Source organism: Epinephelus moara, chromosome 21 (genome assembly GCF_006386435.1).
Source record: "Epinephelus moara isolate mb chromosome 21, YSFRI_EMoa_1.0, whole genome shotgun sequence".
NCBI classification, from domain to species: domain Eukaryota; kingdom Metazoa; phylum Chordata; class Actinopteri; order Perciformes; family Serranidae; genus Epinephelus; species Epinephelus moara.
Window position 1 is genome coordinate 16,436,802 of NC_065526.1, and position 26,614 is coordinate 16,463,415.

At 42.3% G+C, this 26,614-nt stretch overlaps 1 protein-coding gene across 4 annotated transcripts; it reads right to left on the reverse strand.

Annotated features, from left to right (window-relative positions):
• tbl1xr1b (TBL1X/Y related 1b) lies at nucleotides 1–26,352 on the reverse strand. 4 transcript variants are annotated; one of them, XM_050032386.1, is made up of 16 exons: nucleotides 26,154–26,352; nucleotides 23,930–23,996; nucleotides 18,506–18,609; nucleotides 18,206–18,351; nucleotides 17,383–17,605; nucleotides 15,940–16,072; nucleotides 12,232–12,373; nucleotides 11,684–11,747; nucleotides 10,316–10,413; nucleotides 9,624–9,684; nucleotides 9,203–9,324; nucleotides 7,941–8,015; nucleotides 7,670–7,797; nucleotides 5,188–5,353; nucleotides 4,923–5,024; nucleotides 1–3,285 (listed from the first exon to the last, which is right to left on the reverse strand). In XM_050032386.1, exons 3-16 carry the CDS (start codon nucleotides 18,561–18,563, stop codon nucleotides 3,259–3,261), a joined length of 1,545 nt encoding a protein of 514 aa, XP_049888343.1. In that variant the 5' UTR covers nucleotides 18,564–18,609; nucleotides 23,930–23,996; nucleotides 26,154–26,352; the 3' UTR covers nucleotides 1–3,258. The 4 variants fall into 4 exon arrangements, with proteins under 4 accessions (XP_049888343.1, XP_049888342.1, XP_049888345.1 ...); XM_050032385.1 differs by lacking the exon at nucleotides 26,154–26,352 and adding an exon at nucleotides 25,701–25,892; XM_050032388.1 differs by lacking the exon at nucleotides 26,154–26,352 and adding an exon at nucleotides 25,697–25,892.
• Nucleotides 26,353–26,614: the final 262 nt, after the last annotated feature.

The window sequence follows — 26,614 nt, forward strand, 5'->3', positions numbered from 1 at the left end:
TATTATCAAAATAGATTTTATTCTAGACCTTGAAATCTGAGTGATATTACAACAGTCAGATCAGGAGGCTGCGGACCGCAACCATGTGAGTGAGAGAGAAAGAGAGTACAACGTAGGTGAGGGCAAAGACAACACAACAAAAAGAAATCTGCAAATTGGTATTTACATGTTCTGTGTTATAATACAACGACAATTAAATCCAGATTTTATAATTTCTTTTTTTTTTCTTCGTTTGTTCATTTCGTGTACGTAGCTACAAATAAATCAGAATTACAAAAGTTTTGAGAAGTACAAAACCTTCAAGGGCTCTCCGACATAGCAAAGATAGAATTAACGTTAGTACTTTCGGTAGGAACAAAAGATAGCAAACACACTCGAATGCAGTGTAAAAAGCTTATCATCTAAAAACGAAACGTTATAAAATACCATTCCACTGTCATAGACATCATTTGAAATAGTGTCTTTGTGGTACAGTCCAATCACTGTATTAAAGCAAACTTCAAAATAGTCTTTAGCTTCAGTACAAAATTTTTTAAAACAAGTAACATTCTGAGCAAAACCTCTGAAATGTCCTGACGACGAGTGTGTGTGTGTGTGTGTGTGTGTGTGTGTGTGTCAAGCCGTTAGCTGTTAGTTATGGCTGCGAGATGAGACCTGGAATGCCATGAAGTAGGCTTGGTTCGACTTTGACGTACCCCGAGGAGTCGGACAGGACACTGTTCACCTTTTTTCACCCACTGCACACTTTCTGCAACAATTCTGATTTAAGAGCATTTTCATTAGGTGTGTCTACGATGGCTTGAATAAACACACCTCCCTGTTTCTCCATTTTTAGTCTAAAGTGCAGGAAAAAAAAACACCCATCAAAGGGCTGCTCGTTTTTTTTTTTAAATTTTTTTATTTCTCTATGACTGTTTAATGGTATTTTATAAAAAACCATTCCTCATGGTTACGACCCTTTGTGATGCACGACAACATCACATACTGTATTTCAAGCGTCTTCAAAAAGTAACTTTAAAATCCACCCATAGCGTACGAGTGGCATACAAAAGAGTCCCCTGTGATAGCACAGATATATATTTATATATATTTATATATATATATATTATATGCAGATACCATGTTACATCAAGTCATATGCTGCGAGTCTGCCTTTCAACAACAAGCACAGACTTGCCTCAAAACGCCAATTCTGAACACTACAAACAAAAGCGCCGTCTATCCGTGCATAGGCCTGAACGCAGCCTGTCTCCAGAGAGAGTGTGTGTGTGTGTGTGTTAATGCTAGGCAACGACAAACTAAAGCAGAGGGACTGTAGTGTGTACTTGCTGGACATAAAAGCTGCACACGTTACAAAGTGAAAGCCAGAATGTTTTTAAAGGTCCAGTGTGTAAGATTTAAAGATTTAGTGGCAGATTGCAACCAGCTGAGACTTCTCCATATAGAGTTTGAACTGGGTTCAGCACGATGAGCAGGGTGACAGCAACATTCACGTAATAAACTAAACGAGCTAACTACGCTAATGAAGGATTGGAAATGTGAGACGACAATAGATATCAAACAAAAGCCAGTAACTGTATCGTATTAAGTTGCTGTGAGCTTTAAATTCACCACTTCTAAGCAGAAGGCAGCAGATAACGTCATGTCGGAGCCTGAACTGGCAGTTTCTCTTCCTCCAGGCAGCTTCCCGTGTCTGCAGCACTGTCACTGTCACTCTGCAGCAAAACCTGGGGACTGAAATGTCCCCAGAGGTGCACTGCACACTGTCAGACAACAAAAACAACAAAAATGACTGCTTGAGTCGACTGAGGGTTCTCCAACTGATGATTTGAATCTCAGTTTCAGGGGGCAGTCCTACTGCTAACTACGGTGGCTGTTGCAAAAACGGGAATGGGCCTATCTAGAGCCAGTGGTTGGTTTGTCTGTTCTGGACCTGCTCTCTATGTAGATATTAACGGCTCAACTTAAGGTTACAAAAACATAACGATTCTTATTTTCAGGTGATTATGAACGTGAGAACACACTTATATTCCAGTTCTGCCAGTAGATGCCCCTAAATCCCACACACTGGACCGTTAAGACGCTGCGAACGACTTCTCGACATGACAAACCGTGATATGAACTCCAGCCAGGAAGTGATACTGCAGATGACGTCCTGATGAGCACAGTTACGACAACTAATCGTTCACGTCAGATGGATGCGAGCGGTTATGGGCCTGATCTCCCGAATCTCTCTCTCTTTCCCCACAGCTCCCAGAAGCTGCGATGACGCCAGACAGCAAGCCACTCCTGTGCCACGTTACCTCACAACTGACACAAGAGCACAGCCGCCGCCTGAGCTTGAGACACAGATCAGGGACGAAGTCGGCGACGTAAACCTGAAGCCAACTGCACATCAGCGTTGATGTCTTTAGAACATGGGATCGACAGCTACGTAAGATTATCTTTCAGCCTAGAGGTTTTGAATTCTTTAGAGCTCTATGTTAACCTGATGAATTGTGAACACCTGAAAACCATTTCTGAGGATAAAAGTTGCAAAAACAAAGGACAGTTCAGCCTTTGATTAACTGCTTTATACTTTGTTAAAAAAAATGGAACAAACCTATCGGATAAAAATAGAGTCAACAAAATTATAAACCATTTTTATCTTCTAAGCTATACATCTGCATTTTTGAACCTTAAAGACTGCCGAGACGTGGATGAATGGATCTCCCAATGAACAGCTTTAAACACCCATTGTAAAAGACAACCCCCCCCCTCTTCTCTCCCACCCCACATGTCGTATAAAACCCGCAGATATCAGTAAAATCCAAATTCAAAACAACAATGTCCACAGGACACCAAATGCTGACATATGCAATATGCACACACCAACAGAGAACAAAAAATCTTTAGATTCTGGTACAAAGGATAAAAAGAGGAAAGCGAGAAGAATCCTGGTGTTTTGGTTTGCGTGTGACGGGTCCGGAGAGTTTGTACTGTGTGATACAGAGAAATGTTTTTTCCTGCAGGTCTGTGCGAGTAACGCAGGCGTCCATACAGACCTGATGTGTGCCTGACGCAACTGTATGCGGCGAAGATGTGGTCCTTATGTGTACATATGACGGGATGGAGGATGGGGAGGGGCGCTCCATTTGGCGGTAATGGCGGGCCATGGCATCTGATGGGACTACAGCAGTGTGGCGGACAGGCAGGGACAGTCAGTCATTTTGGCTATGTACACATTCGTAGTCGGTCCATGGCTCCCCCAGACGTGTGTCATTTCCTCAGGTCTAATACGCAAACCTGGAAAAACAGGAAGGAATACCATTACAGACAAATCTACTTCCTCTGCCGCAAGTTTCAGTTTCTGCCTCGTAAGGACTCTTACTGGCAGCCGCAGGAAGGATGATTCATTTATCAACAGTGAGCTCAGATTTTTGTCCCTTTCACACAAAAAGACTGAATCACAGAATTTGTTTACAACAACGTCTGGGTAGAAAACCCCAGTGTCTTGTACGTAAAATGAAACAGCGCTGAGCATATGCTTCCTCAACTGGTTTAGTTCTTAGCCACCTAAAAAAACAAAATTAATTTAAGTGCACACTACATTTAAAATATTTTCACCGCTTTATCGCGCCGTCAGACAGCTCTCTCAGACAGGGAACTGAAGTCGCTATCTCATAGCCACCAGACGTCTTTGACAAAAACAGTCATTGTTCTTTGCAGAACAGGGAAGTTGCAGGTCTACGGCTGCCTCAATCAGTTACTGTGTAAGATACAGCAGTGAAAGTATTCCAAATATAGTGTTCACTTATGCTCATATTAATTTTTGAGGTGTCAAAAATAGTTCTGCTACTTCCCCCACCCACGTCTGTGCTTGTAGATTTGGTTCAGTGAAGATGCTAACTGCTACAGCGTTACTAACTGCTAAACAAATGGTCATTTTGTTGGTGATGTACTCCTTTAACATGTAGAAAGTTAGCCCAAAAATATGAGTGCATTTAATTATTAATATAAATATTTATGTCATTACTAAAATAACTTAAAAAAAGTGAAAAGACATCTGAATATTTTCCCATAGTTTGCAACTGTTCATGGTGTTAATTACATACACTTCTTATTAACAACCTATAGATGGCTTATTTAGTGAACAGTACTTTATCTTTCAGAACCTAATGGTGCCCTCTAGTGTTGACTGATGGCACTGCAACACAAAGTGATACATTACGTTTTCATTCAGTGTTTGAGGCTTCGTTTGAAACTGTCTGATGTTGAAGTTCCCACAGTCACCCAAGGTTGTGCATATACAAAACTAACCAAAATAAAACTATATATATATATATATACATGAAATGTCTTTAAATCTGTCAACACAACAAGTATGAGGAGGCACTGGTGCATGTTATTAAGAGACTGGGATGTCTCCATAACTGTGAATCAGTGCCTTCATAAAGGGCTGTGTTTATATTGTAATAACTGCGCTGCACTTCTTAAATCTTGCCGCTGACACACACACCCCATATTATAAAAAAATGTACCTAAAACTAATACTGAAACTAATTAACACTGAACTAAAACTAAAAATAAAAACTACTCTGACTACACACTGCTGCCTACATGAGTCAACAATCTCATATGACTGAGCCGCACGTCATAAGTCAAACACTTTTATCCACCAGCAGAACCAAGTTTGACCTTAGCGTCAACCCTGATTCTTACCAGAGGCATTTTATGGTTTCAGCTTACCGGGGTGAGACCTTTAATACACACGGCTGACGCACAAACTTCTTGGGTCAGTAGTCTGGTGTGGAAGTTGTACATAGAGGCTGAAGTGTGTGTGTGTGTGTGTGTGTGTTGTGTGTGTGTGAGCAGCTGCTTCATTCAGCAGTGCTTTAGTGATTATGAAGTGTGTGATGGAGTGCTCAGGCAGAAAAACTCACCGATCCGTCTGACGCGCTGGCTCCTACTTTGTCCCCTGTGGCGTTCCAGCACACCTCAAAGATCCCTCCTGTCCCCCGGTAGCTGTGGACTAAAGCACCCGTCTGAAGAAACACACACACACACACACACACACACACACACACACACACACACACACACACACACACACACACACGTTGGCAACATCATCCTATGTATTTATGCCATCTTAGTGTGAGTACAGTGTTAATGAGCGTATCTGTGGTTACAATTTTTATCCCAGACCTGAGTGTTCCAGATGTGGACACACTTGTCGAAGGAGCCGCTGGCGAGGTGCCTGCCATCAGGGCTGAAGGCCACGCTGTACACGGGCTCCTGGTGGCGGGTCAGCGTATGGATACACACCCCGCGCTCCACGTCCCACAGACGCACCGTGGAGTCGAATGATGCGCTGGAGAGAGGGAGCAGGAAGAGGAGCACGCTCAGTGTCCAGGAGTCATGTTGCAATTAAATTAACTGCCATGTACGACACCCGTGAGATAAAGTGTGTCAGCCGGACATGGCAGCTCTAATTAAAGGAAACAACCTAATTAATGACTTGTCTCTGCATGAATGTTGTGTTTCTCCACTCTATGTATCACCTGAGACGATATCTTGGCAGGCCAACGTGACACGGCCATTTCAATCAGATTTATTTTTATCGTCTATTGGAACGCAGAGACGCCACTGTCTCTCAGTCATGTTGTGGATGGCGGCCTGTTTGTCAGTTCTGCTCAGGCACGTTAGGATTTTAGGGTTGTAGAGCTGCACAGAAAAGTTAGAAGCTTCATTCATAATGTTTATAATCAAAGTCTACATCAACACTGACACACTGCTGTTTTTTTCTTTTTTTAGTGTCTATTTATTCTGTTCAAACCCGGTATGTCTGCGCAGCTGCAGGTTTAGATTAGGCTAAGCTAATATTACTACTGTTATACTATTTGTAGAAGAATTAGACTCCAGTGGTGGCTGCGTAGGAGTGTTTCTGACTAGTGTGATCCGAACATCTCCAAAAACTCCAGACTGTTTTAAAGTCCAAAAGTAGGGATGCATGATATTGGATTTTTTGCTAATATCTGATATACAGATATACATCAACTTATTTGGCCGCTAACTGATACCAATATCGATACACTTTTTTTTTTAAACTGTTAACCAACCTATTAATACAATCAGTTAAACAGTTAAAAACATATATTAATTATAATACACTGGTGCTACAGGGGGAGATGATGAGAGAGCAGACTCTGCTGCTGTCCAGACTGGAGTCATACAACGCCGTCAGAGCAATGCCATGATGTCGCTCATGGGAGATGACTACAGCATCTCTTAACTACTTAATGACCCAGAGACAGAGGAGGACACCTATATGAGAGACAACCCCCCCCATTGGATACTAACGTTAATCCTCTCCAGTGGTGGAAAGGATCAGCAAACCTCCTGTTTTGCCTTTACACAGAACGTTTGGTTCAACATCACGAGCTAACAGCAGCAGCAGCGACTAAAATCTAACACAGAGCAGTTAACCCCAACACCTGCTGGTAAATAGTTAGTCAGGGTTCCCACACGTTTTCATGGGCAAAATTTCAAAACCTTCCCATGACTTTTCAAGGACTCTTAATAACATTTTTTCCTGGCGTTTTTCCAAATAAAACAGATTCAAACTATTTCTGGCTTTTTGCCTTTATTTGATATGTCCTATTAGGTTGAAGGGTGGAGATAGAGGGGATGACATGCAGCAAAGGGTCGTGGGTTGGAATCGAATCTGTTGCCGCTGACACAGGGCGCCTACTCTGCCAGATGAGCTACTGTGCGCCTGTAAAACATAACTTCAACTAGCCTGGTACACATTGAGGGAGAGACAGAATGTGGCGGGAAAATTGAGAAACGTACTTGATGGTAAGTAAAATGTTGCACATCTAGATGTATTAGACCTACATTACGTTTGCTGCTCCAGAGATTGAATTATCCATTATGTTACATTCCGTAGAAGGTTATCCACTGAAGATTACTGTCACAATTTCATTACAAACATGACTGGGAAATCCCATGACTTCTCCAGGTTTTCCATGACCGTGGGAACCCTGGTTAATACGTTATTCACAAACCTTAATTGAAGCTCCTAATTTAAAATATTAATCGCACAGCCCTGTCGGGTTGTTCAGGTGGTAAGATCCGCTCTGATCTGCTCGACCCAGTGTTTATACCTCAGGGCCAGCTGAGCGACTGTGGCATCCTTTACAGGAGCATCTGAAAAGCATTGAAGCTGGCAGTGTGGTGACTCACACCAGTCGGAGTCAGCCAGCGGCTACAAACACATCAAATGTGAGTTCAACTGAGGCACCAGACCTGGCTCTGAAGACGTTATTATCAGAGCTCGAGTCAAACTTAATATGGCAAGTCAAACCTGAATATTATACGAGCAGCAGCACTGAGGTCAGTGTCAAATATTTTATTGACGAGCTTCTATCAAGGAATGGGAGCGCTGCTGAAATCTGAGAAGAGCAGCGGACAGAAAACTTGTTCAAGGTATTAAATATTAAGCAAGACAGATTTATCAGGGTTATCTAAGTATCCTGAGATCACCTCATAATTACGGAAAAATGCATCATTAATTAGAGGAAACTGCTGATTTAATGACATAAGATACATGAACAGTGTTTATTTCATCTCACTGTAGCATTATGATTGTTGCTTATGATGTTCAGATGCTGCTTTGTGGTCTCACCTGGCCAGCATGAGGTTGGCGCTGGGGTTATTGGTCCCGGGGCCTGTGGGGCTCCACTTGATGGTGTAGATTTCTTTACTGTGGGCCTGGAGGTCATGGACACACGAGTCCTGCTTCATACTCCAGATCTATGCCAGAGAAGAAGAAACCAGCTTATCAGTATGACTTTTACCCCAATTTTATCAGCACATGTGATCAGGAATGTGTCTGATTATTAAGGCCCATATTTTTTGTGTGGCAGGCACTACATCTGCAGGTTATGTGGACTGACCTTCAGTGTCATGTCATCTGAGCAGGAGGCCAATAAGCTGCCAGTGGGATCCCATTTGATGGCGTTCACCTCATTCTACAGTGAGTGAGATGAGAGTAAGACAACAAAACAAAACGCAGCATATCTGACTGATGAACACATATATGTATACACATTGATACTCTTGTGCCAGTTTATCTCAAGGCATTACAATGATTTATGTCCTAGACTGTCACAGTTGCGAGGAGGCTTTTCCACTGACACTCATAAATTGTTGAGTTGTGAATGAATGCTTTAAAGCTGGGGTAGGCAGTTTTATTTTGGCATCATTGGGCAAAATCCCACAGTAAACTTTGAGCATGTTGGAATTCAACTGGTTTGGGAGAAGACGAGACTTCAGCACCTCCTTTTACAGGCTTCAGAAAGCCTGTGACGGGAGACTTTGGCCAATCACAAATTATTGCAGAGAGAGGGCGTTCCTATTGGCTGTTCTAAAAGGCAGATACATGTGCATTTGGTGAAAGCGTGGTTAAATGGTGGAGAATCCTGCAGAGAAACTGCCTACACTGCAAAGCAACCCGAAAAAGGAAGATGGACTTATCAAAAAGAGTCTCTGACAATAAATAAAACTTGTCAATATTAGAAAAGTGTTTCAGAGATGGAGAGAAAATGCTGGTAATAGTTCAACTTCCTGCTAACCGGAGCCAAAGGGTCATGGCTGCAGTGTCAAGTTCATGTTTATGTAGCCAGCAGTAGCAAGAGTGATGAATCTCAAGTAATTCCAGTGCCTCTCTCCCTGCTGCTACAGACCACCTCGCTGAGGGGAGAGCGAGCAGCAGCTCTGGAGACAGAACCCCAGTCAGCAGCTGCAGCAACTCGAATCCAGCCAGAACAAACTCCTACCTGCTAGATCAGCAAACTGTCTGTTGTTACAAAGGTTAGACCTGACGCTGCTGCTGGCCAGTTTGGCCGAATTCCGGCTGCTACAGCCACCGACCAAAGGTCCGTCTCCTAAACGGCTGCCTGCTCTTCTCCTTAGGAAACAGTCCACACAGGCAGAGGGACCGTGAGGTGGCTAACTTTTGCTTGCTAATTCTTGTCTCATTTTTTTTGTATTTGCCTACCCCTGCTTCAGTGCCATTACTACATTTCATCAGAAGCTACAGTGACAGAATTCACATCAACTATCCTACAATGCTTTAAGAAGCATATATGGCCAGCGAAGGGTTTCCATTTCCCTCCCTGTGTGAGAAAGCAGAGCTCACACAGGAGTTCCGTCTCACCGTGTGTCCCTGGAAGGTCTTGACAGGTCTGTCCTGACCCAGCTTACACACATGGATGCACATGTCCGTGCTGCAGGAGGCAAACGTGTTGTTGCTCTGCCAGTCTACGTCCAGAGCAGGTGCTGTTGGGAGGCAGAGACAGAGCTTAGAGCTGCAGCAGTGAGGCTTTACAGTACTCTGATTCAATTCAGGGTCGCTGTCATGCTTATACAAACTGAACAGTGTCAAAATGTGTAAAGACAACTTGGGCTGAATGAGGCAGTCAAACATATCCGTCACAGCGTGTGAAAGGACTTCAATAACATCAGTGTATCATCACAATGGTCTCACTGTAGTTCAGCAAAAGGTAACATCTGTCTAAAAACAAAGAGTCATGCATGCAGCCTCATGTGGAACAATCCAGCTGACTCCTGTCACTCACCCGAGTGGAAAGGAAACTGTTGTTTCGCCTCTCCCGTGTGGGCGTCCCAAATAATCGTGGTCTGTGTGAAGGAGGACATTTGCATTATTTATACTAAACTAGTTTCCTTCCAGTGAGGAAATCAATACAAACATCACATAAATAAAATACAGAGAATGTGTTCTTGCTTTAAAGAAGCTGCGATTCACACTCAGTTGACCTGAATAATGTGAAGTAGGATAAACAGGGAAGTTAATAAATCACACACACGCGCCTGTTTATGCCTCCCAAACATCAGCGCTCAGGCATTAAAATGAATGGTGAAGGTGACACTGTGTGTGTCATTACACTTCTGTACACTAGATGGTAATGTTGAACAACGTCTGTAGGCAGCGTGTCTTATCTGATGTTTGGTGGAGAAGCATCACTCTCATGTGTCACTCTGTAACATTTGGTGTAGGTGTAAGGAGACCCTGACATGCAGGTACACACTGAGGACAGCACATGATGTCTGCATGGAACTCTCTGTGGTCTGAACACCATCCATATTATGAACATTTCTTTTTGGCATGTATTTATGTATAAATGTATTTTACATATTGCACCATTAAAGTGGAAACTCTGAATAAGCATTAAGCTGCAGGGTTCACAGAGTAATCCAAAAAAGCATGAATCAAACTTAGTCACCTCTATAAGTCAAAGCTAAGTCTTACCTTGTCTACACCAGCACTGAGGATGAAGTTTCCTTTCTTATTCCACTTGAGTGCAAATATAGGACCTTTATGTTGACCCAGCGTGCTGGCCAGGTTACCTGCAAATATTAAAAAACACAACTGAGCTTAGAAAAGGAGCAGAAACATTTTATCACCCAAGCAGTGTTTTCCTTGAGTGCATGCAATGTCCTGCTGAGTGAGAATAGCGTGTGCCTGTGTGTGTTAAAGGGTAATATGAACATGGTCATTGAAACTGTGGAAGCCATCACATCCATCCTCACATACTGTAATCAGTGGTATAAAGAGCGGTGTTTTCTCTCCTCGAAATGTTCATGCATTAGGCTAAATTATAGACTAAACAGTGCATGGGTAATTCAGAGTTTATTTACAAATGGCTCGAGGCAATTTTCCCAGGTAGCTTACACTTTTGAATCATAAGCATCAGTGGTTAGAATACCTGTTTCGCCAATCAAATGTTTATTGAATCTTGGAGTGCCATATCTCATTTTGTTCAGAAAAAGGAGGACTTTCCAGTCAATATAATTTCAATAGCCAAGGACATATCTGAGAGCACGACAGGCAAAATATAAATACATGGGCCTGACCGATTTGGGAGACGAAAAAACTTCTGTGGCTAGGGTTCTCTCAAATACATCAATGACCAAAAACAGAATTTGATGATGTTGTTAAGAGGCGTAAGATCATGGGAGTTGTTGTCTTAACTGTTAAACAACCACCATTACCAATTAATTTTTTAGGCTTATTTTTTGGGCTTTTTGCCTTTAATGACAGGACAATTTGAAGCACTGATTGTTCTCCAAACAGACCTGATGATTGATATAGTTTAAAACACTGAATAAAGCAGTTTCACATCAAAAATCTGTGTTTCCCTAACTCTCTTTGGTGGCTAGACGCCAGGAGAGGCTGCTAGCTGAGGTGCCACTGACGTTGTTTTTAGGCTGGGACTCCTTCAGTGTTTTTACCAGGAGCCAAATTAACCCCAGAACTCTCCTCCTCTCAAAAACACACAGATCTGGTTTTTAAAATTGATAAAAAACACTGAAAAAAGTAGTTTCATGTTAAAAGGTAGTGACTCTCCGATACTTTTCAGCTGACACAGGATGTCCCAGGGAGTCATGGAAGAAATATGAGCCTAGCTACGTTTAATGTTAACTCAGCTTCTTTGTCTCGAAACTTAAGGTTCAGATGTCTGATGACTAAAATCCTTAAAAACGATATCATTAAAAAAGACCATGATCTAAAAAGTGATGCTGAGGTGACTGTAAATAGAATGTAGAGGGCTGGGCATGTTTTAATGTCCTGCTATCTGGAAAACTGCCATGCATCACTGTAAAGCTGCGATCTTACCGTCTTTTGTCCATATCCTAGCAAATCCATCGTACGAGCCCGTCGCTAGCAACGTTCCCTCGCTCTGAAAGACAGAAAGAAAGCAATGAGTCTATTAGTTTGAAGTCAGTTGCACTACGACAGAAAGAAAGCAATGAGTCTCATTCGTCTGAAGTAAGTTGCATTTAGTCTTTCTCAGTCTCGATGCAGACTCTCATTCAGGCAGTGCTGGGCCTGATTTCACAGTTAATGTTCTACTTTGTTTACCAACGAGACTCACATTAAGGAGTAAACAGTTAATGACAGACAAAATATTAGTGCTGATTTGGCGTTGTGTACGGACTTGTACTACTCAGGGAAAAAATAGTTTGCAGCTGAGCAGCATAAAAAGCCTTTTCCCCCGCGGGAGTGACTCGCCCCCATATATCTGGTTGGAAGGAATGCCTTTAGCAGAAGTAGTGGTCACGCACACACACACATACACACACACAGCACTAGGTTAGATTACTCCAAACTGCACTCAGTGGAACAGACACACACACAACCATACTGTTCAGCTACACACTCACATTCCAGTCTAGTGAGGTGACGTCTTTGTTGCTGGGTACGTCCTGGCCCCCTTCCCGTATGCAGTGCCTCAGAACCAGCTGGGTGGACCCGCCTGTGCTGTTCTCACTCAGGTTCCAGATCCGTGCTGTCGAGTCCCCGGAGCTGCCCGAGTCAACACACACACACAGTCTAACATTAGACATGTAACATGGCTTCGACTCTAAAAATCAGTACTGGTAATGGTATAAAACTGACCATCGCTGCTCTTGAGTAGAGTTGGGGTTTGAAAGCAATTTATCGAACCTGAACCCAGTATCAAATCCAATATCTTTTTAAATCTCTATCAAACCTTTTCATATCATCTGTTGAGGAAAAAGGAGAAAGACATTTTACAAGCACAAAACTCATTAACTTTTACGTGGACCCAAACGCAGCCCTCGACTGTTACCAGGACTATTCCTCCATTTCAGTTTTACTTTGAGACGTGTGCTCATGCTCAGGAGCAGGACTGGTGAATATACAGTATGCGTATAATACTCACTGCAGCGGGGTTGGACGCGTTTATAAACGAGCACTAAATTGTTGATTAAGGCAGCAGAAAGTTTGATGACATTTTAGAAAGATGATGAATCACTCTGGTCCTTGATTAAGTTTTGTTTGGTTAAGTTAAATCAATTCTTTCTACTGACAAAGGCTTCGATCCATGTGCTGTGAAGGAAATTAATGTTATGGATTTACACTTAACTGTTAATTATGGCTCAAGGTAACGGCCGTTTACAGTCGGACAAAGCCTCTCCTGGGATGAGTGAGGGGGTAATGACTTTGTCTCACATATTCACACCTATTTCTCACACCTTGATAGCTTATTTCAGGACTTTCATTACTTTAGTCCAGACCATCTACTGCTGTTGGATCTGACACAAAGCGACCTGTAAAAAACCAGCTGCTGCATTTTGTCAAACCAATATTTTTTTGATCAGATTGAAATCATTCTGGTTATAGATTACAACTTATAACTAACTAATAACGTGGATGCTAAATAAAGTGATTCGATAAGATATGTGTTTACAAGTCTCAACCATTCTATCAGAATACGACATTTTTGACTTGCGTAAAGTGGAAGTGAAGCGTCTGATTTGCTTAACTGAGAAAATTTAATTAATTCAATTAATAAACTGTCAAAGGAGAAGAAGTGGTTTCACCTGTTAATATAATTTGATAGTGTAACCCAGGTTATTTCTGTAGCTACAAATTACAGATGTACCCAAAAGACTTCGCATGCAAACTATCGATAGACGCTGCAATTTACCAATGTTCCCTAAACATCTCATATGCAGGCCACTGCTACTGGCAGCAAAAGATGATTGTTATGTCCAGCGACTCAACATCACAGCCTGTATCAACACCGTAAGGTTTTGAAATCAAATGATACCTACATTTATCAGAGCACTCACAAAAGAAAGTGCCATTAGCAGAGCACTAAATATTGTTTTATTCTATGAACAATTTCTTTGTCAAAATGAGCAGAGGGATGCACACACAAACAGCTGTTGGAGCATGTGCAACGCAGGCATCCCCTACGTCACCTAACGTACCCCATGAGTCACCAACATGTGCAGGAAGAATGTATTTATTCAAACCACAGCGAAACGATCAGATTAAGCATCTACATTGTTATTAGGCGTTAATATTTTCCGGATTCTCAAAGGTAGGCAACACAGTAACAAACATGACGAAAAATGTCCGGACGTATGTACGTAATGTACCTACTTGAAAATTCATTCAGATCGGACCAGTCTCTTGTGATTGAAGTTGCTACACGAGGTATTTATATTCTTATTGCGCTATTATTCTGATTATTAAGGTAAACACATCTAACAAGAGAATTTATTTGAACTGGGGCGAACAAAGCTGTGGGATTTGCGTGATTTGACACTCAATATTAAATGAGAAAACAGTGAAATGTAATGTTTGCTGTTTGGCCCAATCAGCTTAGAGATGCATAGCATTAATAGAACCCAACGCCACTCTTGAGGTGATCTGATCAAACAGTGCAGACTGCTACAGATGGTGAAACTGCGACAAACAAGCCCACCATTAACTCACAGAACAAGAATAAAAGACTGTACTCAGCAGTCACTCTGAGGCTCACCCCTCTCAGTTGACGGATCTATCAGTGGAGCCATGATTGACTAATAACTGCTGAGTCATCTGTTGTTCTCTACGGACAATAAGCCTTCAGTCATTAGTTGTTACTGGAAAATCTGTCTCATTTCCAGCATCACAGTAATAATGTGAAACATGCTTTGCTCTTTAAGAAACACTTCATTGTGAGAGACTCTGCTGCATGAGTGCATTGATCTGGAGAGGAGGAGAGGGGTAATGACACTGGAGAAACAACCACTTTAGCCAACAAAAGTTTGTTTAGTGCTGATAAATTAGGAAAACAAGCCTTTTCTCCTCACACACCCAGGTTTCTCCTGAATAAGACAAAGTAAACTGTTTTTAAATGAGCTCCCTGACCAACAAGAGATAAAGATTTTGCTTTAAATCATGGAGTCCTTGTAGGTTAATGAGTAGACAGAGCAGTAAGGACTTATTACAACACTTGCTGCTGCGTATTGTCAAATCATAATGACTGAAGGCTATCATTCAGAAGGCATTTGTATTAAATGTTAACCACATCACTGCCTAGTGGCTGCATGCTTCTACCAACCAGTCATGTTTACATCCATGTCTGTCCACACTCACATGTAGCCATGACAGTAAACAGAGCTTCAAGCATGGATGCTCCTGCAGAGAAGCTTCAAACTCCAAACGTGGATGCTTCTTACACATCAACAGAAGATCTATACATTCAGCACAGTTTCAAGGTGGACACCCAACATTAGTGTCACCAATTCAGTATCTGACCAAATGTCTTTTCTTCTGTTTCTGAGTTATGATGTAGAAAAAACAGCCATCCTACTAGACGGTGAGGTCACAGCGACCTTTGACCACAAAAATCTAATCTATTCATCGTTAGTCCAAGTGGATGCTTGTGCCAGATTTGGGGAATTTCCCTTGAGGCACTCCTGAGATATCCCATTCACAAGAATGGGACAGACAGACGGGCAGACGGACAACAGAGCTGCACAATTTATCGAAATATTATCAGAATTCCAATATGGCCGAGTGCAATATCTAAATCGCAGGAGCTGCAATTTTTTGATAAAAGGTAATATGTGACACAACATACTGTTATGAATGAAGCACTGTGGTGTTACAGAGAGGCCCCGGCCAGATAATCGTATTTCATATGTAAGTGAATAAGACAGTTTTGTCAGTGAACCTTGTGAGCTGTAATGGAGCCAAATTTGATAACATTACCTTTGTTAAATGTTGCTGTTGTCCCTGGTTTTGTATGAGCAGCAAAAAGGTCCGCTAGTTGTTAGGCTAATTTATACAATGTAAAATGCCATAGGCTTGTGCTAAAAAAAATTTGCATGTTGTATTTGTGGGGAAAATGTGTCCAGAATGCTGCCAGTTATAGTGAAGCTGATTTGTGTACTTGTGTCTGAAAATGTCTCTATTAACCCATGTTTAATGTGTGTTTTGAATCAACTAAACTTTACAGCACTTCACAGAAACGCTGCTACTAACCAGTGCTTTTGGAGGTGTTTTGGAGAGTGACACTTTTCCATGATATAACCCTTATGGGAAGTGAGGGATGATGTGGAGATACTGACCCGGAGGCAAGGAGGTCGTTCACTGGGTTCCAGGCACAGATAAAAACTTCAGATTCGTGGCCCCTCAGGACCATGGCTTTACTCTGGGGGATCTCCACGTCCCGGTCCACCTCCATCATCTCTGAGTGGTGATCTACAGGAAGGAGTGAGTAACGAAACCTTTAACTAAAACTTTACATAACGAGATTCATTAGCTGCTGTCCCACTGTTCTGAAGGTTAAGAGGATGCCATGCAATTTTCAAGGGTAATGGAGTGTAAACAAGACGTGATGAATCACCGCTCCCAGTAAAGTAGCCTATTAATTTTGCAATGAATAGCCAGTGTTTCCCCACACATAGCCTCTATTTGGGTAGAACTGCAAGATATATTAACAATAACAGAGCTTCATCTAATTTCCTATGAAGCAGACCAGCCTCACAGCAGCACACAGTGACGTCATCGTCTGATCTTGTTAATTCAAACAGAATGGCAACGCCACCGTTTCTCGACAAGCCTTGAGTAAACGGCACTGCGCTGAGTGAACACCAGCCGGAACAGCTGACAGCTGTGGAATTAAAGAGCAGACTGTGCTTGTTGTTGGATGACCGAGAGTGTTTTCACCAAACCACAGCTTGTCCTAAAGCAGGAAGTGTGCAAAATACAAGTAATCAACCCACGTGAGACACTGTAGGTGCTAATGTTGGACATGTCTGTAGGCTGTGAGAACCTGGATCTACCCGTCAGTAGCACTCTATAATTTCATTCAGAGGCTCCATTGTGATTAAACCATGTTGAGGAAAAGGAGGGAGGTTTTGAGGGAGAACAACCAAACCACATTTTGCCTTTTACGCTAAAACAAACAAACAACTGTGTGCTGGGAAAAGGTGAGTAAAGACGTGGTGACGGTGCTGCACAGGAAGGACAAAACCATGAGGAAACACATGTGCTGCTGTTAGAAAAACACCAGAGTAGCTTTATGTAATACCCAGCAAGCCGCAGACATTTCACACAAAACTAAATCCAAATGTACTGCAGCTGTCATGAGAAAAGCAAACAGCAAACACACACAAACAGAGGTGGTAAGCTCTGACTCCATCCAATAAGAACATCCAAATCACCTTATATGGAAGTTGTGAAAGAGAAAAATATATATCATCATATATACAGTTAGTGCACATTCCTCAAAATATACTTTGCTATGTATTTAGGTCATAACAACCCGCCTTCCTTCGTATAACTCAAGTCTTTTTTTCCATTCACTGGTGTTATATCAAGAACCAGATTTCGGGCTGAATGCCAAACAGCTTACACAGCATCTTATAAACATGAATCTGATTATGTCAACGCATTTAACGCAGGAATAACATCCTGCATAAGAACATGAAACATTTCTGGAATTTGGTCAGCCATCTGTTTCTTAAGGAGCTGATTCAGAGATTGTTTACAACCGTGAGTGAGCTTACTGGCTAAGGCGTGGGATCCATTTTCCTCCCCGTTGGCAGCGCCCTCTCCATTCTTGGTGCTTCCCTGGGGCCCTGCGCTGCTGCCGCTGCTTGCCGCCTGCTGCTGCTGCTGCTGGGCCAGCTTGTCCCTGTAGGCCTGCTGCCTGGTTTGGACCACGTCTGGCATCACGGCGTCGATCAGAGACAGTGACTCAATGGGCCGCCCGTCAAATAAGGTCCCGTCCTACAAGGGGGCACATTGAAAATTTATATATATTCACAGTCATGCAGGCATGTCAAACAAAGACTTCACTTTTCAGGCACTACTTTTTCATTTTCAAGGACTTCAATCAAAGCAAATAATTCATTTCCAAATATACATTTCTATTAAACGTTAAATGAAGTAATCAATGTCTGTCTTTCCAGTTAAGGGTTACTCATCACACTCTTTTCATGCGAGCTTGTGTTGGCATGGCTAAAGTAAACAGGATTTAAACAGACTTTTCCTCTCTTTCGGGTGTGTGGATGTAACAGTTCTGCCGAAAACTGTTAAACTTAAGTTACAGCTGGTTTTGTTTAAATTTAAACATTTTAAATAAAGGAGTGTATGTTTAAGTGCAAGGATCGTCGAAATTCGCTGGTTTTGGTATCGACTACTAAATTTTTTGGCATCGTGACATGCCTTACTTACATCATCCTTAAGACCACCCACCAAATTCACTGCACTGTACAAACCAACACACAAACTTGAGTCAAATCCTAACGCTGAGAGTGCACCTCTTCTTGCCAGCGTGTTGTAAGGTTACACTAATTCGTAGTTGAGGGTTTAAAGATGGAGCCTGACCTCATTGATGCTGACTTCAGCCTCCACATACTGCAGACCCTTCTGGATGATGGAGATGAGGGCAGCAGGGGGCACCAGGGCTCCATTGATGTTGGACTGACTGATGTGGCTCTCTATGCCAAAGGTGAACGCTGAGTGGGAGAAGCCTGGAGGAGGCACAGATGATTTGGGAAGTAGGTCGGAGTCAAAGTTCGGTCAAAGAGAGTCCAGAGCAGCAGTGTGAAATATGACATTTGAAATGTTCTTTGAAGGAGGAGAACGAGTGCATTTCGCAGCTGCATTCAGATAATCAAGACTTACCTGACTCTTGCAGGTATCTGTAAACCAGGAAATTGACTTCATCACTGCTTATGCTCATTTTTAGTCCTGGTGATTAAACCATTGGGTCAGCACAGGATAGGAGCCTGTAAAAGCAAACCACAGAGCAGCTTTAATTAAATTGGTGGTATTACACATTATTGAACTGAGCTGAAGGAAGGGTTTCTTCATCACTCAAGTGTTGGGTGATGATAGTAAACAGTAAGATGACATGCAGGAGCACAGAGCCAAGGGTAAAGAAGAGCCCTCTCTCTCTCTCTCTCTCACACACACACGGAGGATGGTGTTACACTACGAGCTAACTACGTAGCTCACTACCAAACTGGCACACACCGTGAAAACTGAGAAGAGGAAGAGGTTAAAAACAACATCACCTTGCCTGACCTAGATCTTGCAACTTCCACAGAGAGAAGCGGGTGAACACAAGCTGTGATCTGCCATTTGATACATAATGATGTTTCGCTCCTCTCTAGTTGTGTTGGCTGCAGAAGCCTTCTGGCTCTAGGCAGGGCACCAGTTTCCATTCATTAACCTACAACTGGAAATAATTACCAGCCGCCTTCATGGGGCAGGCTGGGTATTTTGGACTAAAACGTCTGGAATAGATGGGCTTTAAACCTCAGCAATAACAGATCCTACAGTGCTTGAGTCCCGGCTCCATATTTATTCATGCAGAACCCGCACTGTTTAAATGGGACTGTGGAAATAAACAAGGGGATCTGGACGGGGGACAGAACCTCTACTGTTTCCATCATGCCAGCCTGCTGAAAAAGTCAACATGTCTCCTGCCGCATCCCAGAGGCTGAGGTCCAAGACCAACTGAACCAAGAGGCCTGGAATCTAGTAGAAGCCCTTCAGCTATCCATAACAAGGTGGTCAGAAAGTCCTGACGGCGAGTTTTTTCACACTGAAGCACGACAAATAGAACAAAATGACCAATAACAATAACACTGACAACAAATGGCGACAATATTTCTGCAGAAAACACAGCATGCTTCAAACAAAATGTGCTTTTTACACTGCAGCAGTACTGTACTCATGCTCTTACAGTGTGCTGTGTTTTTCCATTACACTCTGTTTAAGGGTCAGTGTAGTTATGGTGCACTACAAGCATGTTGATACAGCACTCTTGCACATCTGACACTAGCCTGTTTTGAAAGGGTGCCTGCAAATGTCATCACTATGCAAGTGACGCAGGAGCGGTGAACAGGGTCAGAGCTCACTTGTGCCTGCCAAACACTACCAGGAGACTTTGAAAAGACTTAAGTCTGACGCCCTCTCAGAATGTAAGTTTACAGTCACACACTAAAAGATTTGCAAAGACTGGGGATCTTGCAGGGTCACTATTTACAAGACTACAAGTAGATTCCTTTTATTATTTCCCAGCTCTTGAAACTGTTTCAATTTTATGCCTTTTCTCACATCCGTAAGAAGAGTTGGTTGACTAAGAAGTAGAGACAAAAATATGGCGTAACCTCAGGTCACATACATCCCCAACGAGAGAAGAACGGAGCAGCAAGAAAAAGACGTGGAAATCTTTGTAAGCAAATACCTTTCTTGAAGTCTTCCCGAACAAAGGGAAGGTAATGTTAGCCTATCCAGAAATGAACAACAGCAATGATGATGCTTACAGCAGAGTGAAATTTAATAGCCTCACAGTATCAAATCATTATACAGCTAGGCGCAATGTTAAAGGCAAGACGTCGGCAGTGGTGACAGCCAGGAAGGTAACTGAAGTGAAGAGAAGCAAGGAAGCAAATGTGTCTTTACAGTTTGTCTCATACTGCGAATTTACACAAGGAATAGAACAATAAAACACATTGGATGCACTGTGCGTTACTATTTTATCAAATGACAGACTTAAAAAAAAGGCAAATGAAAGACAGATACTTCACTCTGGAAACACAAAACCAAAGATGTCACATGCCAACAATATTCTTGGTAATTCAGCATCGGTGTAATACATAAAGATAAACTGTATTTACTAACGACAAGGTGGAATTAAACACAGATTCGTGTTCACTCCACAACTCCACCAGTTTCTATGTTTTTTCCACAGTCCAGCAGAACCAAGACTTGTTCATGTTCTTGCACGTCCCCACAGTCCCCTCCACGTTTACTGTCTAACCAGTTTGCTGCTTCCTGTTCAGTGCTGTAGAGTGCAGCAATTGGTTTTTACACTATTAACATCAATGAACTTCAGTATTTGCACCAGCAGAGACGTGTCGTAATGTGTCGTACTTGTCGTAGCGTCAAGATGAGAGAAAGACTGACTTAAAACAGCTCGGGCTGTTGTCTGCAACAGTGAAATCGCTTATAAAGTATTTTGGTGTAAGGCCAGCATTACAAGAACAATTCATCTGGCTGACACAACATCTTACTATATTATAACTTCAGCACTGATCGAGAGCATGGACACATCACTTCCTGCATCATTTTGCTTAGATAAACAGCTGCTAACTTGACACGAGAGTTACACAACGTGCAAATGACATAACCTCACCTGACTGAATCGTGCTATCATGTTACATCACAATATTTTCAGCTGTGGACGAGATAAGAACCCATAGGAACATTCCAGTTAGCAGCTAACTAAGTGGACCTAAACCACAAACAAGCTATCAATATAGCTGTTAAACAAAAAGTCTATGCTACAAAAATTTTAAGTGCATCAGCTTAACAGTTCATGATTATAATTCCCAAAGACTCGGCGCTATGAATTAGCCGTCTGTCTGTCAAACTAAGATTGGCTCAAGCAGCTAGAAGTGGAGAGCTTTAAACTCATTGACATTAGTCTCACATTACCAGAAGCCCAGACAACATCTGAACCGTGCCAATGTAGGCCTCGCACTCAGTGAGTCTGCATCTCTTGTACAGATCACTGACTGAGACGGGCATTTGGTACAGTCTTGTTTAAAGTGGCAACATTTTATCTGATTGGTTAGAAAATGTTTTAACTTCAAGTTCACTTTTCAAGCAGCAAGACTCTCTTGTCAATGATGAGCATTGGTGAATAAATCTGAATGGTGTTTAACGGAGTACCAAGTCCACTTTGCTATGTGGCCTAGCATGCAACTGATCACAGGAATTTTGAGATTAAAAACTTTGCTGCACTAGTAAATCTTTTAAATTATAAATCATTGACCTGGTTGGTGTCTACGTCCCATTTTGCCTTGCTCTCTCCCCAGATTTTCCTGTCTTCCTTTCAGCTACCGCCTTAAATCTGGTATTAGAATTTCAACATGTCATACCGATGGACTTTGAGTCAACCTGACAACCAACCAAACATTTCTAAATAGTTCAGACAGGTGTGAAAACACAACATTCAAATGAGTCAACTACACAAACAGAAAGTCAATCCAAGACACCAAGCACACTGCGGACCTACCCCAATACATACTGAAAAGCACTGAAGCACTGAAAGCTCTTTACCAACATACGTTTGGTTTAAAGCCATTGTTTCCATTGCTTTTTCCATAGACGCATATTTATGTTTTGGACAGCGTCCCATATGATACACATTTCCACAGAAAAACAAATTATACTGAACCACTGCCACACTCCAAACCTCGAGTGCTGTACATGTATTTAGCAGTGGAACCACCACACCAACAAATGACCCAAACCAACCTTTCTATCTCAAAACGAAAACGAAATACCACCAGCAGCGTGCGTCTTTCATCGATAGGTGTCGGTCCGCCTCAGTTCCACTTCTAGTAGGATGTATTCTTACCAAGAGCTCACTCTCTTGAAGCGAAGCCACAACCACCACTTCTTCTACCCGTAACCTCAGCTCATAAAGGAATTTCCTTACAAGTGAACGGTTCTAGTTGTGACCTATAAGAGCTCTTGAAAAGTGCCACCGCTTTGTAAACAACTGGATTATTGGAGTCATTTCAAGGTGAACATTTGACTAAGCGTAATTTGTTTAACAGACATGTTCGACAACTCACGCTTGTTTCAACCCTTTTTTGGGACATGTCTAATACTAACTTGTTGGTCTTGACTGAGGACAATCCACAGCAATATGTTTTTGTTTTAAAATAAAAACAATGTCCGCACACACGAGCGTTTTAGCATCATTTCAGAAATAATCTCCGTTAATACTAACCTGCCTGAAAACACACATCACATGGCCATTCACGTACACTGGGCATGTTCGTGCGGGTGTTAACAGGAAGCAAATTGTCTAGTCTCTCTCTCTCAGACCAGAGATTTCTTTGCTTGGACTGACGAAAAGGTGGAACTGCTACTGACAGAAACATGAGTATGATACTTTGTTCACATGATGAGTGACACAGCAACAGGCTACAAGTTATCATCAATGGGAGCCGGTGACTTGGAGCAACAAACTGATGCCTGATACTTGTCGCTGAGCACCGCCATGACACGCTACAAGTGAAAGATGTATGGGCTTGAACGTTTTCTAGCACTCAAATGACGTGGTGAAGCATAAACCAATCATATGTTTTTGTTTTTAGCGGTAGTACTGTGTTATTTAGCTAAGTTGGCTGGTGGTATTCTAGCGTTCTTTATTATTACAGTGCACACATGGATGCGATGGGGTGGTGAAATGTGATGTAAAATGGGGCTCAGGCATTAATCAGAAGCAGAGATACTTTTATGACCAAATACAAACTTTAAATGAAGTGAAGTTGAGCTGCTTTGTTGCTAGTTGCAGATACACACAAGCTTGTTACGACGTGACTACCCTAACACACGCTTGAGCAACAATTTAACAACGTCTCTGCGAAACTGTAGCAGGTCATGCTATTGCTTTATTGTTTGTATTGTGAACACTGCGTAAGGCAATTAAGGCAGCGGAAAACAGGTTGGGAGTCACTGCAAAGCAAATACAGCAACATATCAGAGTGGTACTGGGAGCCTCATCAATTGCTGGAGAAAGGAGTACCCACACAAGAAGGTACCTAGCCATAATGTTTTGACTTGCCAAGTATGACTGATAAGACCCAATCTGGAAGCGAACCATGTCTGCATCATGCTTTCCAGAGGTCTACCTTTATGCCCATCCAGGATTAAAATGCAACCCCGGAGTTTTCAAACTAAAAAGTGGTTGGCAGCATTTTAAAGGTCTCCATTTTAGGGGTTCCAAAACGCTGACGTAATGTGGCCGCTGGGTGTAAACGTAGCAATAGTTATGAGTTTTTAAACAAAAACATATTAGTGTGGATGTTGCCTGAGTCATTCCTGCACCCCTTCTCCCACCGCCTGAATACAAAGCTAAATTACAGCCACCGCTTTCTCTATATGACTCCTGACGCTTTGCTATAGCAAAGTGATCTGCCAGACCGCAATATAGCTTGCAGCCACAGCAACAGCAACAGACAAAACAAACAAGTAAGGAAAAAACACAAAAGTGTGACATTAAACAGTGAGATACACTACCCATGTGATCGAGGTGCCTTCAGATGCGCATCATGGCTCCGTTGTCCTCAACAAGAACTCTCGGCCCCTGAGAGGAAAGAAAAGAAATTGAATGCACCTCTTCCAACTTCTGAATTATACATAAGTGACATCAGGCGTGGGCAGCACATCTGGATCATAGGTTGCACTGTTCATCAGAGTGAAATCATTTGCAGACGTAATGTTAACATTTTATTACATTCTGCGTCTTAAATTGGTATATTACTATCAGTAATTTGTCTCCATGGCACACTTTTTATACTTCAGACCACCTCCCACCATGAACTGTGGTTTAGTAATCTGCCCCAACCTTCCAAGTAATGCACTAACACTTTTCGCACATGTTCATATGTGTTTAAATCTTTATTTAGCAGCACAGGATCTATGTAGGCCGTGCCAAAAATCCACAGAAGATAGTGCTTCTCTATCAGTGCTGTGACAAATTACCTTAATTAAAATAGACATTTTAGCAGCTGCGTGTCAGCAAATGGGTGAAAAGGCAGCCAGAGGAAAGTGTTATGAACCAAGGGGCGTGTCACTAAACAATGAAAGAAAGTGGGTCAGCAATGTAATAAGCCAAAACAGCCTGTGGATATTTATGCTATGTGCGGTGTAACTATACCTGAAGGATAGTAATTAAAGGGCAAGTATGCTTTTGTAGAGTCAAACAGACATGTCAGTTAAGTAAGTACAGATAAATTTTAAATGCTTGCCGCCTACAATAGTAACCAACATCTTACTCTTGGTACTGGATAGCCATCTGGGGCCAAGGACTACAGTTTTTAGTCTGAGTGTAGCTACAGTAAATGAGCAATTCATTTTGTCAAGTGGCCATTTCAGAGTGTAAGTCGTCTGTGTGACTGTAGGCCTGGTTCAGCTGTTCCTCCTCAGGTCACATTGATTTCGTGCAAGTTAAATACAGGCACAATGCTAATCTGCCGGTAGCGAAATCTGCAAGATAGCATGGCAGGATACTTGCGGAAATACATTACCCATCCCCCACACACGGTGGCGACTGAATGGGCTCAACAAACTACAGTGTGTACGTTAACCGACATGCTGTTATACGCACAGTAACCAATGTGTGCCAACGTATAACTCAAAATACACTTCATACTGTAAGAGAGTCTGAATCAAGTGTCTTTCTGACAAAGCTTTGGAAAGATAAACTATATAGCAGCGCCTTATCTACAGAGTGTAACTATCATTTAATTCACAGGCTGACAATTGTCCACATGTCATGGGTCAATGAGTGGATGTATGGGGAATGAGAATTGGCTTTAACTGCACTATTATTGTACGTTTCTATCAAATAAAAACGCATTACTTCTGCTTTCTTGTTTACCTCGTAAACTACTGCAATTAACCGTTTATTTACACCCCATTTTTACACGATGCCCCATCTGAGCTCCGGGACGTTAGCATGCTAGCCAACATGCGAGTTAACATTAGTTTTACATTGGCGGCGGCTGTAACCGTCACCGCACATGCCAGTCAGGCGACGCGGTCTAACATTTCATTTATTTAATCCAGCTCACCAACAGTTAACAGCTACCAAACTAATGCAGCTAATGCTACATTGATTAGCAATGTGTTTAGTTGTTCTACAAAGCGACTGACTGCTATAAGTTAGCTTCTTTGAAACAGCATTTCTCGCCGAGTACAGTGAGCTCGTCAGCCACTCTCGACCTAGCTAGGTGGCTAACACTAGCATGCTAGGCTAATGACAGTGTTGCTATAATCTCGCACCTACTTGGACAAAACCTTTCAATTGACGAGATCTTCCACAGCTCTTGTGTCTCAAGTCAGACCATGTTATCTCTTTAATCGATTGCAAGGCAGATCGTTTGCGCACATGTATTAACTATCGATAGGTTATAATATTTAAACTAAAGCCAGGCGGTAAGAGCCCAGCAAAGGCTTCAGACATTCGACACAGTGAGGTGACCCGGCAGGCGAAAATGAGCTGCCTGTAACTACTGTTATTTCAAAGCGCCTCTCGCTAAAGCTCAATGTAACGATTAACCGTGACGACCGCGCCATGTATTAACGGCTACACGACCAAACACGGCGACGTAGTGGTGGTAACTTATGTAACAAGACTAGCTAGTATACCTTTATATAACAACAACAGCCACACCATGCAGAACTAGGGTAAAAGCTATATCGGTGACTAACCTATTTACCCAAAAGCACCAACACACACCTCGTGGTTTGTTAAAGGTGAAAGCCGCCCTCAAGCGTTGATTAAATATTAGCTCCCGGTCCGTTTGACAGGTTCACAGCAAAATGGAGCCACATTTCCTCGTTGAAAGGGACCAATGAGATGGAATAGGGAGAAAAGGCCTCTGGAAGTTTGTCCCGCAGCCAAGCACCAGTCATAACAACAGTGTCCTCGCCCATCCCCCACTACACCCCATTTCTGCCTGGCTGGTCATCACTAGCCATGGATTAATGACACCCCACCCCCTATCCTTTGCTCAGTCATTCAGACTGGGAAAGTCAACAACAAGCTTACATCATCATTGCAATCTGTGTGTTACACAGATTTTTTTTTTTTTTTAGCTGTATACATAATCCATAATCATATTAATTCCCCCAGTGTTCGCAACAAAGATGATAGCCTGGATATATTCAGGTTGTACTCTGCTCATGTATTGTTTATAC

Coding starts and splice junctions, on each gene's coding strand:
- tbl1xr1b (XM_050032386.1), bottom strand. CDS start 18,563: ATGAGCATAAGCAGTGATGAAGTCAATTTCCTGGTTTACAGATACCTG. Junction 18,352..18,505: donor CAGATACCTGCAAGAGTCAG/GTAAGTCTTGAT, acceptor TGCCTCCTCCAG/GCTTCTCCCACTCAGCGTTC. Junction 17,606..18,205: donor CTGAAGTCAGCATCAATGAG/GTCAGGCTCCAT, acceptor GCCCCCTTGTAG/GACGGGACCTTATTTGACGG.